The sequence below is a fragment of the Urocitellus parryii genome, chromosome 4 (genome assembly GCF_045843805.1).
Source record: "Urocitellus parryii isolate mUroPar1 chromosome 4, mUroPar1.hap1, whole genome shotgun sequence".
Lineage (NCBI taxonomy): Eukaryota > Metazoa > Chordata > Mammalia > Rodentia > Sciuridae > Urocitellus > Urocitellus parryii.
This window is the reverse complement of record NC_135534.1, coordinates 205,151,377-205,169,321: the sequence shown is the minus strand read 5'-3', so window position 1 is coordinate 205,169,321 and position 17,945 is coordinate 205,151,377. Positions and strand designations below refer to the sequence as shown.

General features: G+C 56.9%; 1 protein-coding gene across 1 annotated transcript; it reads left to right on the top strand.

The window, feature by feature from the left end:
* Positions 1-1,348: 1,348 nt before the first annotated feature.
* Positions 1,349-2,907, top strand: Ier5l (immediate early response 5 like). Its single transcript, XM_026386504.2, has one exon. It carries the CDS (start codon positions 1,536-1,538, stop codon positions 2,769-2,771), a length of 1,236 nt encoding a protein of 411 aa, XP_026242289.2. The 5' UTR covers positions 1,349-1,535; the 3' UTR covers positions 2,772-2,907.
* Positions 2,908-17,945: the final 15,038 nt, after the last annotated feature.

Sequence of the window (17,945 nt, the reverse complement as noted above, 5' to 3'; positions counted from 1 at the left end):
TCTTGACACCTGGCACTGAGAATGTGCTGGAGAATTGTTTGAAGAAACAAACTGAGAATTCTTAGGGTTAAAAGGAGACCCTGAGACTGCAGGATGGGCTGGCTGGGTCTCTTGACTCTTACCGACCCCTGCTCAGGTAAGGAGAGAGCCTCAGGAGCTGCCATGCAGCCTGGATCTGGCACCAGTCACCCCACTGCCCCTCAGGCCTAGAGCCACCAGAACCCGCTGCCCTGTCCCTCTCTTCTCTGTCGCTGTCCCCAGCTGGGAGATGGTGGACCATGGATAGCTCAGGATATGAAGGAAAACAGTCCCCAAAACTTGTCAGTGAGCTCCTCTGCCTTGGGGACACATGAAGGTCTGGTGCTCAGGGTCCTGGTCCCTGTCTTAGCTCTGTCCCCAGGAACTAGGTGCCTCCCAAGTCATTTCACACCTCCAACCTCAGGCCCCTCCTCAACAATAAAGGCCTTTCTGGAAAGGGCCTGCTCCATAGAAGACACATAAGAATCGTCCCTATTGTCATTAGTTAGACAGAAGAGAAGCGGTAGAGAATGGTGGTTAGGAAGCTCAGGGTCCTCTCAGAACCTGGGCCCTTGGCCGCAGGCAGGTCCTCAGCTCCCTGGGGCGGGCCTGGGTGCTTCTCCATCTGAGATCAAAATTCACCATCCTTGGGTCTCCCCCATCAGTGTCTGAGTTGAGGTGGCTGGGCACTGCGTGAGCATTCCCAAAGCCCTGGGCCCAAAGAGTCAGGAAGTCATTCTCTGCGGTGAAAGAAACCTCCAAACCTCTCTCCCTCGAGAGGCCCCCAGTATCAAGCAGCGGCCTCACAAGCCTCTTGCAGAGACCTTGGCTTCCCCTGGTCACCCGGGGGCCCGCAGGTGAAAAAGAGAAGGCTCCCAGTGCCAGTCAGTTGGGTAGCCGCGCGCACCTGCCGCAGGTGAGGCCCAACCGTGCGGAAGGAGGAGGAGCCATGGTCGCTGCACTCAGATGAACGACCCCCAGCACCAGAAAGCTAGGTAAGGAAGCTGCGGGCTCCTGCGTGGCCGCTGCGAAGCGACGCATGTTGCAGACCGCAACCCCGGAGGCTCCGAGTCCCGCGCAGTGCGGCGGCCCCAGGAGAACATTCGAGGCAGCGGCGGCGTTGGAGGCCCGGGGTCCGTTCGGTATTTGAATAGCACAAAGGAACCGCCTTGGTCTGATTGGCCAGCCGAGTGGCCCCGGGGCGGGCAGCGCCTGTCACTCGGGAGGCTCTGAGCACTTCTATTGGCTCATCAGGTGTGAGGCGGGGCTCGGGTGCTCAGCTAAATAGCTGGGGCCGGGGCCGGCAGAAGCTCATTGCTTTGGCGCCGTCTGGGGAGCGCGAGCCTGCGGGTGGCGCGCAGCGCATGGTGGTGGCTCCTTTCGGAGCGCAGCCGACCCGCTGACCTGGGCTCCGTTCCCCTGCCGGGCGAGCCCGGGCGACCTTCTTGAGACAGAAACAGCAGCAGCATTAGCAGCAGCGGCGGCGGCTGCTTTGCTGCCGCCGTCTCCGCGGGAGCATGGAGTGCGCCCTGGACGCCCAGAGCCTGATCAGCATCTCCCTGCGCAAGATCCACAGCTCCCGGACCCAGCGCGGCGGCATCAAGCTGCACAAGAACCTCCTGGTGTCCTACGTGCTCCGCAACGCGCGCCAGCTCTACCTGAGCGAGCGCTACGCCGAGCTTTACCGGCGCCAGCAGCAGCAGCAGCAGCAGCAGCAACAGCAACAGCCGCCCCACCACCAGCACCAGCACCTCGCGTACGCAGCGCCGGGCATGCCGGCCAGCGCGGCCGACTTCGGCTCGCTCCAACTTGGCGGCGGCGGGGACGCGGAGGCGCGTGAGCCGGTCGCCCGGCACCAGCTGCACCAGCTCCACCAGCTCCACCAGCTGCACCTCCAGCAGCAGCTGCACCAGCACCAGCACCCAGCGCCCAGGGGCTGCGCGGCGGCGGCGGCGGCGGCCGGGGCGCCCGCGGGCGGCGCGGGGGCGCTCTCGGAGCTGCCCGGGTGCGCCGCGCTCCAGCCGCCGCACGGCGCGCCCCACCGCGGGCAGCCCTTGGAGCCGCTGCAGCCGGGTACTGCGCCGCTGCCGCTACCGCCGCCTGCGCCCGCCGCGCTCTGCCCGCGGGACCCTCGCGCCTCAGCCGCCTGCTCTGCGTCCTCCGCGCCCCCGGGGGCGGCCCCTCCGGCCGCCGCCGCCGCCTCCCCACCAGCCTCTCCGGCCCCCGCCTCTTCCCCTGGCTTCTACCGGGGCGCGTACCCGGCCCCCTCGGACTTCGGCGTGCACTGCAGCAGCCAGACCACCGTGCTGGACCTGGACACTCACGTGGTGACCACGGTGGAAAACGGCTACTTGCACCAGGACTGCTGCGCCTCCGCCCACTGCCCCTGCTGTGGCCAGGGCGCTCCGGGACCGGGCCTGGCGTCCGCCGCGGGCTGCAAGCGCAAGTATTACCCTGGCCAGGAGGAAGAGGACGACGACGAGGAGGACGCGGGCGACCTGGGGGCCGAGCCCCCCGGGGGCGCTGCGTTCGCCCCCTGCAAGCGCGCCCGCTTCGAGGACTTCTGTCCGGACTCGTCCCCGGACGCGTCCAACATCTCAAACTTGATCTCCATCTTTGGCTCGGGCTTCTCCGGGCTGGTGAGCCGACAGCCGGACTCCTCCGAGCAGCCGCCGCCGCTCAACGGGCAGCTGTGCGCCAAGCAGGCGCTCGCTAGTCTCGGCGCCTGGACTCGAGCCATTGTCGCCTTCTAGGGACCCCGGAGGGCACGGGGACCCGGGGGCCCCGCGGGGCTGGGGCCAGACAAAGACTCGGCCAAGGGGCGAGAGGAGGGAGCGAGCGGGCGCCTGGCCACTCGGGGCTGAGCTGGGGGCGACCAGGGGGAGGCAGCTGATGTTTTATAAATTGTAAAATAAAAAAAAAGAAATCTAAATTCTTGGACTTTATTTTTGCAAAGAGAAAAGCGCCTATTTAAGTATGCTTTGTGTTTCTCCTACTCTTTTTCCCCCTTCTTTTTATTGTAGTGATTGCAGTGGTGTTTAGCAAGGAGCCTGCCACGTGAGGGAGGGCTGCTGCCCGGAGGAGGTGCCGGGCAGCCGGGGGCGAGGCAGGGCGCCCGGGCCGCAGGGGCGCGCCGGGGGCGCAGCGCAGGAAGGTGCGGAGCCGGGGACGCTGATTCCAATCAGTTGTCAGACCCGGGAAGCCCGACGTTCCGCTCTCCTGAGTTCCTCCGTGGCGTGAGGAATGGGTCTTGTGAAATCCTGAGCAAAAAACAAAGGCAAACTCAATCTCCAAAAGGGACGTTTGGGTCACATTTCCTCTCTGGGGGCGGCCTCCAAAGTTCTCAAAATGAGAAGGCAGAAATGAAAACACTTCAACTTTTTTTTTTCTTTTCTTCCCGGGGCGGGTGTCTTGAGCCCCTCCTCTCCCCGCCCCTCTGGCTCTGTTCTTCTCCCCTCCTCCACCCGTCTCCTGGACTCGGGGGTGGCGCCGGACACCCCAACACTCTTGGACACTGTTTGGGGAAGGGGTGGGGGGCGAGCACGGCGGACTACATTTCCCATCATGCCCAGCATTGCGGTCCTCACTAAACAAAAAAGGAAGTCGATTTCTTCACCTGGATCCCGGGCGGCCCCAGGGGAGGGAGGGGCCGGGACCGCCGACTGCGTTGGAGACTTTTCACTAAGTTCCTGGTCAGCTGTGGTGTTTGTGTGTGTGCTGCTAAGTTGCACTGTCCTGGTTCAGTCTTAGGTTGCATTTCATGAAACCAGCATTGTTCGAGCCTGTGAGAACCCTGTCTTGTGTCTTCAGCTCGATAGATTTTGTTTAATTTAAAATCCTTTTGTTGTAAAAAGGTGGGGTTCTTCTGCAGCCCCTCTGGTTCTCTGCCATCAGCATCATGCGGACTCCCAAAATAAGTCGTCAACCCTCCCTTTCTCGGCCCTTCTCCCTCGTCCTTCTGTATTTTTGTGCATACTGAATTGTATATCACCGGATAAAACTGTTCAGATTATTTGTTTAAATTTATAATCTTAATAAAAAGTCGACTGTAGAGTATGGTGGTGCCTTGTTTTCGTATGGGCCTGGGGTCAGCAGGGAGGATAGAGGGAGGTGGGAAACACACACACACACACACACACACACACAGGCAAACCCCAGCTCTCCAGGGCCTGGGCGGGCGGGATCTGCCCACATCCGCAGGGCTGGGGGTGGGAGCGGGAAGGGGGAGAGGAGTGGTGTTATTGGGGGGATGAAGCCGGTGCCGCGCGCCTCCTGCCCACCCCCTCGCCTGCGGGTCCTGTCCCCCATGGGAACCGGCCGCCCCGAGGTCTCCTGCAGGAAACCTAGCCAGCCTCCAGCCGGTTCCCTGCGCAGCCACGGGTGAAGGGCCTAGTCGGCCTTAAGTCTGAGCTTTCCGCAGTGGAGGGACGCCGAGGGGCTTCTGGGCCACCCACAATCCCCACCCCGCGCCTCCGCCCGCACGTCCGCATGTCTCGGCTGCAACTTGGGAAGTTTTTTTCCTTTTCTTTTTTCCTTTTTTTTTTTTTAAGTTGAGTTTGTTATCACTGCTCGGTGCCACTTGGTGGTGTGCTGGCGGCGTCTCCCTCCCTCCTCGCGCCCCTCCCCTCTCCTTCTCCTCTCCTTTCCTCCCGCCTCTCTTCCCTCCCCAGTGGATGGAGGCAGGAAGGCTCCAGGCGCGCGCTCCCCTCTGACCACCTACGGAATGACCTCAGAGTGGGAGAATGTGCCAAGGCCCGGAGGAAGCTCGCGTTCTCCCCACTGGAACCAAATTCACATCTGGAACCGCGGCTCGGGCCTGGGGGCTCGCGGGGTGGTTCCAGCTTTGCAAAGAGGGGATAGGCAAGAAAGAACAGGACGGGGGGGGGGTGGTAATAAGCAAAGCAGCAGCCTGCTTGCTGTTTGATAGTGCCTCTGTCGGTGTCTCTGTCTCCCCAAAGCCCTCGCTGGCTCGCCCCCGCGCTCCCCTTTCCTGCACAAGCCTCCCAGCCACCGGCAGGACGGCTCGCGCCCCCCACCCAGCCTTCACGCCTCCCGCAGCGAGAGGAGGGGCTGCTGCCAAGACAGCCCAGCCCAGACTCCGAGAGGCGAACACAAGCCAGTCTCGGGGGAAGGCTCGGCTCTGGATCCCGGTGTCGATCGAGGCGAAGTTCTCGGGGACACTCTCTAGAACGCAGGGGGCAGTGAAGGTCCGTGACACGGGTGGGGGGAAAGAGGGAGGCTCTGGAGGCGTCAGTTACTGGGAGGAGGAAAGGCACCTTCACACACACACACACACATACACACACACACACCCCAGGGCTGTTTCCTCGGCCTCCCACGGGAGGAGTCTGAAGCTGCTGAGGAGGGGGAACAGTGCGTCTTCACCCCTCCCCATTTTCCCCCTGCAAGTCCAAGGAAATAGCTGTTGGATGCACGGTTTTGATTCAATCCACCAAGCCAGTTGCCAGAGCTCCCCCTAGCGCCGCTTCGAGGGGGCTGCAGCGGTTGCGGAAGGGAGTGGGCGAGGCACAGCCGGGGGCGGCGGGGCTGCTGGGGGTTGCTCCGCGCTGCACCCGGGCGCCGCACAGCTTCTTCACCCAGCCCGGGCGAAAGCCGGGGCCGGAAGCCGCTGCTGTTCCCACTCCAGGTCCGCGTTGAGAAGGGCACGTGGTCGGTCGCCTTTGTTGAGAGCGCGGTGCTGGGCACAGAAAGCCTTGCGGCTTGGGAACTCCGCACCGGCCCTGGGATCCCTATGGCAAAGAAGTGTCAGTGGTGGGATGCGACACAGGAGCCTTAAAATCCGCAGAACACCAGATTAGGGTGCTCCTGCCAACCACCTCCCCACCAGGTTTTTTGAGCTTCAGCTCAGACACGCTGGGCACATTGGATCTAGGGAAACCTGAAGCTGGGTGTGGAGTGCTGGGAGCCCCCCAAGAGAGGTGTTCTCCCCTTTTATCTTCCTAGAGCCCAGGGACCTTGGGTAGTCACCCAAAGGGTTAATGCCCTGAACATAATGCGTGACCCAAAACAAGCCCCTTGGCAACCTACCAGCTCAGCTCACTAAGACATTCCACACAAGCAGCGCTCTGCACAGCCCTGATAGTATGCTGGGCTCCGCACCCACAGCTGGAGCTGGCCAAACGCACTGTCTCCAACACACCATGCTCCAAGCATTCTCCTCACCCCACTCGAGACCCCTAGGGCCACCGGCACAGCATGCAACATGCTGGCCTTGAACATCCAGAGAGACTAAAGCTCCCAAGCATAGCACACAGAAACACTGGCTCTGGGAGGGGCTGAGCGTGGATGGTGCTGTCAGGCCGAGGCATCCTCTGAAAGTGCTGGGCTCAGGCAGACAGAAAACCCAGAAATCCAACCAGGTCCACAGACAAGCCCTTCTCCCTCCAGCAAAGAGACCAGCTGGACCCCATGAGAGCCCACAGGCAGGACTTTGAGTGCTGCTGGGGAGCTGAGGGATTGGAAGAGGCTGGAGGCTCCCGGGAATGTGGAGGGGAAGCTTCCAGAGAACAGCGGCGTAGGAAGCCAAGAAGCCCCTTATTCTCTCAGGTTGACCAGCTCCCCCTACACACTTTCCAGCTCCTAGGACACCACAGGGCCTGCTGCCCTTGATTCATGGTTCAGGGCTCAGTCAGGCTCTAAACTGCACTCCCAGCAAAGCGGAGCTGCTGGGATGACAGCCCAGTGCCTTGAAATACTGCAGGCTGCCTCAGGAGAAGCCAGGGGCTGGGGATGCCCTAGGATCCCAGAATGGCCACTGGCACTGAGACCTGAGCCTTGGGTGTGTGTGTGTGTGTGTGTGTGTGTGTGTGTGTGCTTGTGTCCCTCTAGCACAGTGCAGACACACCAGGAGCTGTGTCTTGGACACATTTACAGAGTGTCGGCTTGGTGCCCAGCCCATGCAATACACTAACTGTCCACCATGAACAGTGACTAAGAGCAGCAAGTGCCTCTGCATGCATTAGTTCATTTAATTTACCCCGTGACCCTTGGAGGTAGTTAGCATCCGTATTTTAGAAATAAGAGACTTTGCCCAAGATCACACCACTAAGAGCCCAGCCTCTACCTGGTGGGGCTCACAGTCTAGTGGGGAAGAATCTGAAACCTTATGGTACAAGCTGGCAAATGGCCCTGATGTTATTTAAATGGTCATTTTGAGAATTGCCAGCTGAGCCTAGGCTAGATTCTGGGATCTGGTCATGCCTGAACTAGCAGGTTCAGAGCAGTGCAGCACCCCTTAATGTTTCAGGCTCCAAATTTCAGGGACAAGGGATAGAGACACAGGGCAGTGGTGTCTGTATGCTGCCCCATGCCCATTTCTGTGTCCATCAAGACTCCCGTGTGGAAGGGGACAGCAGCGTGACTGGCATGAGCTTAGGTAAAAGGGGGGAGTTTCTTGGCTCATGCACTAAACTGTACAATGGGCAGGTGTGCACCTGGCTTCAGGCACAGCTGGATCCAGGCACAAATCTTCTGCAGAATGCTCTCTCTGTCTCCTGTGATTTTCTTCTCTGAACTTGAGCTCCCCACTCTTCCTGCAGACCAGCTTCTCTATAGAGCCGCAGGAAGCAGCTCTGGCCTCCTACCTCACAACTTTACTGCCCAAGAGAGACTGTTTTCTTCCCCAATTGCTAACTCAGAAAATCTGAGAAAAAAGACTGTCCCAAACCTAGGTTCCATCCCAAACCTATGACCAGGCTGAGGGGCAGTTGGCTCACCCTACTGGAAGCTTCATGGGCAGGCAACGGTGCTCTCAGAAAAGAATGGTACCAGGTGACAGAGCAGGGATGTCCTCCAAAAGCTACAAGCCAAGGACTTGGGGAGACAGAGGGCTGCCTCAGGCCCTGAACAGTGCCCGCAGCTCTGGAAGGAAGCTTCTCCTTGCTCCACGCCTGGACACCTGCTGCCTCCAGGGTTTGCCACCCAGGGCAGGGGACTAAGTTTTCCAGCAGGCTCACCACAGGGATCTCAGCAGGAGCCACCCTCAGGGGACTTAGAGCAGGGGACATCCATGGAGGTCAGAGTGGAAGAATGTGGCTGGTACCTCATAGGTGGCTCCTCTGGGGACTTTCAGATGGACCTGGGATAGGCTTTGAGGGGAAGCCAGGCGCCAGCCAGCAGGGTGGAGGGGAAAGGGCCATACAAGCCAACATGGCCACCTTTGGCTGGGACCTGGGGACCTCTGGGGTCAGGTAACACCATCTATTTACATGTTCAGATGAAAAAGACTCACAGTGTGGGAATGGCATTCCTCGGCGGTGATTCGAGATGAGCATCCTGCACCGGCTCTCTGGGCACTGTGGTTTGTTCTGGGGGCTGGGCCTTGCGCGTGCCAGGCAAATGCTCCCACATTGAACTACACCCCAGCCCTGCACCCTGTTCTTGTTAAAAGAAATGGCAGACAAAAACACAGGCCTGGGCTGGGGTGTAGCTGGTGGCCAGGGGCTCGCCCAGCATGTGTGAGGCCTGTTTGATCCCCAGCATATTAAAACCCATCCCCACCCAAAGCAACCAGACGAAGCACCAGCCCTTCTCCAAGGGCTGTGGCAGGGCCTTCTGGAGGGAGCCTGCTCATCCTTACGGCTGACCAACGTCCCAGCTCCACAGTCCTACCCATCAATCATCGCAGGACCATTTGCTTAGAGCTGCTAGATTACCTGGCGAGGTGGTGCAGAAGAGGCAAATGTGCCAGGGAGATCTTTTCAGCAGCCTGGGCAGAAGCTAAAAAGAAAGACGTGAAACTCCATAGAAGAGCCATGAACCAGGCAGCCAGAGACCGAAGGCAGGTCCCGGCTCAGCCGAAGACTCACCTAGTGACCTGAGATGAGTCACCCCCTGAGCAGGCCCACATTCTCTCCTCTGTAAAGCTGCATGAGAGGAGAGGTAAGGCCCTGAATCAACTTGGATGCTTTGGAAGTCAGAAATGCAACCATGGCTTCCAGCCTTCTAATGACCTGAGCCTTTGCGTCCAAGTAGATTAAGTGCCGATTGAATACCAAATTCTACAGCTACCTACAAGCACGGACATCTGCCTCCCACTCATGCATTCAATAAACACTCATTCATTCAAATATGTCTTGCATGCTTAAACATGTCCAGCATTGTGCTGGACATGAAGGACGCAGACACACAAAGGGCTCTGACCTCATGGAGTTTACACTCTAGTGAGGGAGGCAGACAGTAACCAAGTAAACCAGCTGGGCATGGTGGCCCATGTCTGTGATCTCAGGGACTTAGGAGGTTGAGGGAGGAGGATCACAAGTTCAAGGCCAGCTGGGGCAACTTAGTGGGACCCTGTTTCAAAATTTAAACAACAACAACAAAATTTTTTTAAAAGTATATTTTAAAAGAGGTTGAGGATGTAGTTCAATGATAGATCACTTGCCTAGCATGTTTGCAGCCCTGAATTTGATCCCCAGTATTAAAAAAAAAAAAAAAAAGTGAACCAAGGAACAATTAGAAAAGTGATACAGAAAAATAAAATCAGGGCCAGGGGAGGGGGTGGGATAACTTTGGATTTGGTGATTATAGTAGCTGGCATTTTAGCTGAGACCTAAATGAGTCAGTATGGAACAGGCCATGCTGCAGTAACAAATTAATCCTCATTCTCAGAGACTTAATTCAACAATGAATTATTTTCTTTTTCTTTGTACAGTGCTGGGGATTGAACCTAGGCCCTTGCGTGTGTTAGGCAAGTGCTCTACCCTGGAGCTACCCCCTCTAAGATTCATTTCTTGACTATGCAAAGTCCATGCTCTGGCCTTCCATGCAGTGACTCAGCAATTCTGGCTGCTCCTATCTCAACACCACCTACGTGGCAGAGAGTGAGAGCTAGGTCCTGCAAGGGCTCTTCATGGCCTCGGTCTGAAACTGATTCTCCTCACTTACACTCGCAGCTCATTGGCCCCTGCCTAGCTGCAAGGGGACTGGGAGGAAGGCTGAAGTGCATGTCGATGAGCACCCGAGACGTCTATCACACCAGTAGAACAAACAGCAACCAAAGCACCTTCCTGGCAGAAGGAAGAGGGGGGCAGAGACAGGACAGAGAGGAAGGCAGGGATGGGTCCAGCCCTGTCACTGTGGGAGGTGTTTCCTAAGCACAGAGGGTGAGCAATTATCTGGGGCCCTGGACAGACAGGGATTTGGGTCCCAGCTTCCCCCCAGGACCACAGCGAGGGGCTGTGGGATTGAGGTTTCTGAGACTCTGTCTCCTGGGAGAGCGCTGGGTGACTCTGTGGTGGCCTGGGAAGGGGCCTGCCTGAGCAGCCTGACGCCCAACACGCTCTCAAGAGGCGGCAGCTGGAGGCGGCTCCGGCTCTTCCTTCCTTTCCCAGGTTGGGGGAGGGAGGTGCCGAGGGGCAGGGTGGGGACAAGGCAGCTGCCCCGACCAGTTTTCCTGGTTGTGCCTGGCAGGCTGAGGCTGCAGATCAGCCAACCGGAGCGATGTTGCTAGTCCCAGTGGGCTGAGCCCCATGGACAGCCTCTCCAAGGGACCCTCAGCAAAGAGGGAGAAGGAAAGTGTCTGAGGCAGAGCAAGGCGGAGAAGGTGTGCCTTTCTCCAAGTGGCTCAACAGCAGGTGAATGGTTGGGGACAGCAGGCACAAGCACCAGAGGCTTTCCAGGCCCCCCCCACCCCAGTGCCTGTCCAAAGCCCCAGCTGGTGGTCCAGACTCAGCCTCCCAGCCACACCCACCGAGCATGGACCCGGCTCTGCCACGTTCTAGGTGACTGACTGCAGCTCCTTCTTCCCCCAGTACTAAGGATTGAGCCGAGGGTGCTCTACCACTGAGCTGCTCCACCTCCTTTGTCATTTTCATTTTGATTTTGAAGTGGGGTCTCATTAAGTTGCCCAGGCTGGCCTTGAACTTGCCATCCTCCAGCCTCAGCCTCCAGGCTAGCTGGGATTATAGGTGTGCGCCATGGCAACCAGCTCCTGCCAATAAGCTCTGCAAAATAAGGACAGGCCCGAGAGCTCTTGCCTGTGCAGTGAGCTTCCAAGGGCAGATGGCACACAGTTAAGTGCCCCCAATAATAAGAGCTGTAAGGAGGGTCACAAGTTCAAGGCCAACCTGGGTAACCTGGTGAAACCTAACTAAAAAAAAAAAAAATTAAAAAGAGGCTGGAAATGTACCTCAGTGGTATAGTGCCCCTGGGTTCAATCCTCAGTTATTTACTTAAAAAATAATAATAATAACTGCCGCAGTCTGGCTGGGCACAAAATAACCGGGAGGTCACAAGCCACTTGTAGGTTCAAAACAGGAACTACTTTACTCCCCAAACTCCGCGAGAACTCAAAAGTAGTGGGCACCTGAGGCAGGAGCCACCCCTTCTGGCAAAATGCCAGGCACCATCTTGACCTGGCTGTGGCTCTCAACAAATAACAACCTGGGCACGGTGGTGCATGCCTGTAATCCCAGTGGCTCAGGAGGATGAGGCAGGAAGATCACAAGTTCAAAGCCAGCCTCAGCAAAAGCGAGGCGCTAAGCAACTCGGTGAGACCCTGTCTCTAAATAAAATACAAAATAGGGCTCGGGATGGGGCTCAGTGGTCGAGTGCCCAAGTTCAATCCCTGGTAGCCCCCCACCAAAATAATCTGGGTGTGGTGGTGCACACCCGTAATCCCAGTGACTCAGGAAACTGAGGCAGAAGGATCACAAATTTGAGAATAGCCCTGACAACTTAATGAGATGCTGTCTCAATATAAAAAATAAATAAATAAAAAGGGCTGAGGGTGTAGCTCAGTGGTAGAGTGCCCCTGGGTTCAATCCCTAGTACCAAAAAGTTGAAAATAAATTAATAAAAAGGCTAGTCCCCAGCAAGGTGTCTGGGTGTCTTCAGGGCCTTACTCAGTACTTGCTAAACAATGTCCTTCAGTGGCCCAATGAGTGAACAGGTGGATGAATGGACTATTGGTCCATTCCAGGGAGTGGCCTAAGCCCTTTCCCACCCCCAGGCGCTCCCAGCCCCAATCTCCTGATGCTTCTTAAAGACCCCCAGGTCCTTCTTGCTCTCCATTCACTCTCCAGCCCCCAGGTACCCCCAGCCCCTATACACACACCCCTCCTTTGACACCCACATCAACCAGCCTGGGAAGTGAAACTGGAAAGACTGGGAAATAAAGCTTTCCTTTGTTGGAGAAAAAATCTAGGCCTAAGATAAAGCCCATGGCCTGAGGCCAGTGGGAGCCACGTGGGGAGGGGCACCCAGACCTCTGAGTGAAGTACAGTCCAGTGTCTGGATGGCACCGAGGTACTTTAAGTCAAGGGACGAACCTGGGTCTGGAACCCAGGCCTGGCTCTGTACTCTGCAAGACCCTATGGTCAGGCCTCAGACACTCTGTGGCTTCCGCCCGAGGGGTCTGGTCGTTAGCTAGAAGCTGGGAGATCCCTGGTGTGTTGGTTTGGGCACAGCACATGCTGTGGCAGGGCTGGTGTGCTGTCTCCTGGCACCTCCCGGTTCTCCCTGGCCTCTTCCTAGGTTTTCTGTGGCATGCACAAGACCTTCCAGGACCAGTGCAGTCACACCAAATCCCAAATCCGGATGTCCCCATCTTGGGGTTTAATGCTCTGCAGTTGCTGTGTTGAAATACACAACCATATCTTTGAATTTTTGTTTTAAGTCTGGGATATCAGGAACATGATCCAGGGGCTTTGAGTTTCAACTCCTGTAGTCCTGTCTCTTGTCACCTCCACCTCCTTGAGGCAAATGCTTGCCCCTGGCATCCTGGCCCACTTACCTGCCCTCCCAGCGTTGGCCAGGGCCTGGGCATAAGCACAGAGAGGGCTTGGGCTCAAGCAAATGTTCCCAGCAGCTTTCAGGGTATGGTAGCAGCTGTCACCGCCCTGGGTTGACCACATCACAGCTGACCTGGCAAGCCACCAGAGACGGTACCTAGGTGTGGGGAGAGCTTCTCCCCTCCCCTGTCCAAGTACTGACATCCTTGGGGGCTATTCCTCTGCAAGCTAGAAGGGAGGCCTGAGAGAAGGGGGCAGTGCTGGAGCTCAAGACTCCAGCCTGGAGGTGGAGGGCCCGAGCAGCAGGTGTCAGGCCCAGGGACAGGGCATGTCCTCTGGCTGGCACAGCAGGGTGAAAGGCGCTGGAAGGGTACATGCTTCCTGGTGGCCACCTTCTTCAGAGGGGAGAAGTGTCCCTTGTGCTGGGAGAGTCCTCTCCTCCTGCTGTGGCTACCTGCCTGAGCCTGGCTTCTGGTCAGCTCAAGGGACCCTCCAAGACAAGCCACGAAATAGTAAATAGTAAATATTTATTTTTTACTTTTAGGTGAACACAATATATTTTATGCTTATGTGGTGCTGAGGATCAAACCCAGTGCCTCATGCATGTTAGGCGAGCGCTCTGCCTCTGAGCCACAACCTCAGCCCTTCATTTTGATGATTCTGCAGATGAATTCATATATGTGTATATATATATATATATGTGTACATACATATATTACAAAAATATCCATCCAACCATATATGGATGGATATTTATATATTAAATGTTTATTTATTTTATAAAAAAATAGTTTAATACATGAAATTTAAGGAATTCCCAAGCACTCTTATACTCATAAAAAAACAACATGCTTTTTAAAGTTACAATCTGTTACACACAGTGACACCTTTCCTGGGAACAGCCCCAAACTAATGACTCCTTTTACCTGCACATGAATTTAATTGATATTCATATTTATTTTAACTAAATTGCACTATATAAAAATGAGTGGCAAAATTCATGCTAGTAATTTCTTTTATTTACTTATTTATTTAGGTACTGGGGATTGAATCCAGAGGTACTTAACCACTGCCCACACTTGTTGTTTAGGGCCTTGCTAAACTGCTGAGGCTGACTTTGAATTTGCCAACCTCCTGCCTCAGCCTCCCTATAGGCGTGCACCGCTGCAACCGGCTTCATGCTAGTAACTCAACTTTTTAATTTTTCCTTACTTAGAATGACATAAATAGAAAATTTAAAACACCAGGACAAGCTGAGAGAGAGACTATGGAAGTGTCATTCTTCCTTACTTTTTAGCAAGGGGCCCTGAAATTTCATTTTGCACTGCACCCCATGGATCATGTACCTGGCCCAGCCACGGCCATGTCCAGGAAAACAGCGCCCCAGCTCACCAGCCCTGGCAGAAGGGGCAGCTTCCCAACAGCTTCAACAGGAAGTACCAGGCATAATAATCATCGGCACCATCAGGGTCACATGCCCATCCCTGAGCCAATCACAGTGGGCAGGGAGATGAGAGCCCTATGAATGGCCAGGTCTAGGCATGTGACCGTCCCTAAGAGTAGGGTGCCTGATTAGCTCCACCTCTCCCCCTTCTAGTGGGTTCTCTTAGGAGGGATCCTGTGCCCAGAGGGAAGGGCGCAGTAAGTTACAAACTCCCACTGTGCTCCCTCCACACACTTAGTTTGAAACAAAAAAGAAAGCAAAAAACCCAAACCGCTGGGCAGGAGAGAGCTAGTGAGTTCCTCTCTGCTGCTCCATGGGCCCAGGCTCCTTTGCAGGGCCCTCCTCTTCCTTCAGAGCTGGGAATACCCAGGGCTCAGGCACGACTGTGTTTTCCCTCCCTGCCGGCTCCCCTGGGCCCCTCAATCCTCTGACAGCGCTGTCCAGCCAGAGTGTCTCTCCAGACGCCATCACGGGGGTCCCAGGCCCACCTGACCTCTGCTCTTGAGCCACTGGCCTCTCAGAGCTCACCTGTCTGAGGCCAAACCCCAGAGCCTCCACCTCTCCCACAGCCCAGCAAGCTGTTCAGGCCACACACCCAAATCCAGCTCATCGCAAATCCATCGGTCTGCTCTCCTTTGGGGTCACCACCCGCCTACTTTCAGGGCTGCTCTCCGCCTTGCCCGACCCCCGCAGGGGCCCTCACTAGCCGAGGTCTTGCTCCAACCCTCTTCCTTCTTGCCGTTCTCTGGCATTTGGAAGTGTTTAGGTTGGACCGTGGCCCCTCCCACTGATGCGCACCAAGGGCTCTCCCAGGCCCCTCTGAGACGCTCCAGCAGCCCTGCCTCTCCGGCCTCACTCCGCGACCTCCGACCTCCAGCCGTGGCCTCTAGCATTCCCCGCTGCATCAAGGCTGTTCCCGCATCAAGGCCTCGGCACTTGCTCTTCCTCTGCTGGGAATTTCCTCTCAGTTCTTTCCATGGTTAACTCTGGAGCCCACTGGATCTGTTCACTTGTCTCCAAGCCACACCCCTCTGTCACGCTCATCCTGTTTTTTCACAAATGTCCTCACTGCTGATGCACTGGGTGCATCGCTCCTTCATCCCACCAGCAGATCCCCTCAGTTCCCAGCTCTGGTCCAGCACCTGCAGAGCACAAGTTGTGCACATAGTAGGTGCTGCGCAAACTTCTGTTGAAGGAGCCTGCTCCTGTGGGTTGGGATGAGCTCTGGCCCAAACCAAAAATGGTCCAGGGGGAGACAAGGAGGCCAGACTTTCCCCGGAGAAACATGGGTGCCAGGACTGGGGCCTAGACTCTTCCTGCTGTGGCAGGAGCCACCTCTAGGTTGCTGAAGCACTGCCAGTTCAGCCCACCCAAAGCCAAGGTCATTGGTCTGCCCTGTCTCCATCAAGGGTGCTGCCCGTGCTGGGGAGGCTCAGAGCGGGGGACGTGGGGTTTTGTCCTGCATGGTGGCTCTCCAGAAGAGCTCCTGCAGCACAGGGGGGAGAGGGGTAATGTGGCACCCAGAGTCAACAAGCTGCTAGATGATAATATCTCAGCCTGGGGCTCAGGTGGTCTTAGGTGAAGGACCAGCAGGTGCAAAGGCCCTGGAACAGCAACAAGTTTGACCTCTTGGAGGACCACAGAGAGCAGGGTGACACAGGCACAGGGAGAGGAGGGAGTAGAAGGAGCCCTGGGGGCCAAATCTTATAGCAGAGTCTCTGTATTTGGAGGGGGCTCCTTGAGGGATCTGAAGGGAATCACCTGCAGCCGCTCAGGCAGACCCTAGGGATGGTGGGCAGTCAGGGGAACAGCGAGAATGCTGCAGCTAGCGAACCAGTGACAGCTGACAGTGGCTGAGACTGAGCTGGCCACGGTGCAGGTAAGGGACAAGTGGACAGACCTGGTATAGCCCAGGAGTGAGACCCAGTAGAACCTTCCCATATGTGTAAAACAAATTAAGGGAGTGCCCTGGTTTGGGACCCAATGCCTGTCCACTGAGATGGGCTGCCTGGGCCTAGGGAGACCAGGAGCCCACTTGGCCATAATCAGTTCCCACTACTGCTGAGAAGTCTTCCTCCTGCTCAGCCAGAAGTGCCATGTCATGGTGGCCCTTAGGACCTGCCTGGTGTCAGACAAACCAGGATGGACAGCCACCAAGATCCCGAAACTCTACCTTTGTCATCCCTAAACAAGGCATGATGCCACTCTCCGGCTTGTTGTGGGGACTCCATGAGGGGGCAAGGGAGCATGCCCCGTAGGCAGCACACCGAGATGCGTGCCGTCAGAACTGTGCCACTGTCACCGTCCTGCCTCTTCACTCTTTGTGCAAGATGGCACTTGCCATCTGGAAAGAAGCTGGGCTGGGTGCCCCAGCCAGGGCCAGGATCTCAGCAGGAGGAGGGCTCCCAGCCACAGGAATGGGTGCAGCACAAGACAGCCTCAGCCTGAGCCCAGGGAGAGGCCAGAGAGGCACAGGTTTCAGAGGGGAAGAGATCCAGTGTCTCCTAACCAACCTGAGCCTCAGTTTCCTCTTCTGTGGAAGAGGATGAGGTGAGACAGGCTTTCAGGCACTTGGCTCCTGGCCTGTGTGCAGGTGGGACACATAGAACACCAACTCCCAGGATCTGCAGACACCCCAGGGGTCAGGACACCTGTGGCCAATGAGGACATGCTGGCCAGAAACTGGCATCGAGTGGGATATGAAGCACTCCTGAAAGAGCTGGGCCTGGGGTCCACAGCCAGCAAGGGGGCAGGCACTCTTGGCTCCAGATGTTGTGACACTTCAGAGCCCCACAGGGTCCTCGTGGCTGGGGGCTCTGTTCCTGCTGCAGGGAGGCCTCTCACCCTACCCTATAGTGTCACAGTTCTTGCACACTTTTGTGTCCCCCTGACCCTCTCAAGAGAAGGACAGCATCCGCCTCCTCCTTCACCCTTGGCTCGCACTCAGGGACTGCACACAGGATGGAGTGGGGCTGTTACAGGGCTGTGCTCATTTGGTGGCTCGGGTCCTGACCCCTCTGTGCCTCCACCACCCGCCCACCTCCTGGGCCTGCGGAATTTAAATGAGATTGTGCCAGTAGGGCCCTGGTACTCAGTGGCTTGTACAGCCAACCAGGAGGCCATGTTTACTTACCCCATGCACAAGTGAGGACACCGGGGTGGGGGGTTATAATGGGTCAAGGTCACACAGCAGCAAGTCCAACAGCTAAATCCAGAACTCAGACATGCCCTGACCACCACAGGCCCCCTGGCAGAGGCTAGCAACTTGCGCTGGAAGGGTTGGTGGATCCCATAGCCAGGACAGCAAAGTCGCCAGAATGTCCATAGGCAGAGGTCTGCGCCGCCGGTCCACCTGGACCCCCAGCCTGCAGTCCCGCTGGGGCTGCTCTCCAGGCACCTGGAGAGGCGCAGTCCCTGCTGTGCCTGCTTTTCAGGTGTCCCTTTTGAAAAGCTCCATTCTAGTCTCAAGCAAATAAGAGTAAGGGGTTTGTCCACACAGAGGCCCTCCTGAGTCGGCAAAGGTCTGGCTAGAGAGGGGGCTGCAGAGGGAGAGCGCCGAGACCAGAAGTGGGTGTGGTGGCTGCCCACAGGAGGGAAGTGCTTGGGCAGCTCTGGTGGCACGTGGGGCACTGCAGAGTCTGCTTCATGACATGCTTCCGGATTGTCATCCCCATGTGCAGAGGAAGTGACCAGGGCTCCGAGGGGGTGGAGCCCATGCCATGGTCACACAG

What these genes read in the sequence shown, in the direction of transcription:
- Ier5l (XM_026386504.2), top strand. Translation starts at nt 1,536, where the DNA reads ATGGAGTGCGCCCTGGACGCCCAGAGCCTGATCAGCATCTCCCTGCGC.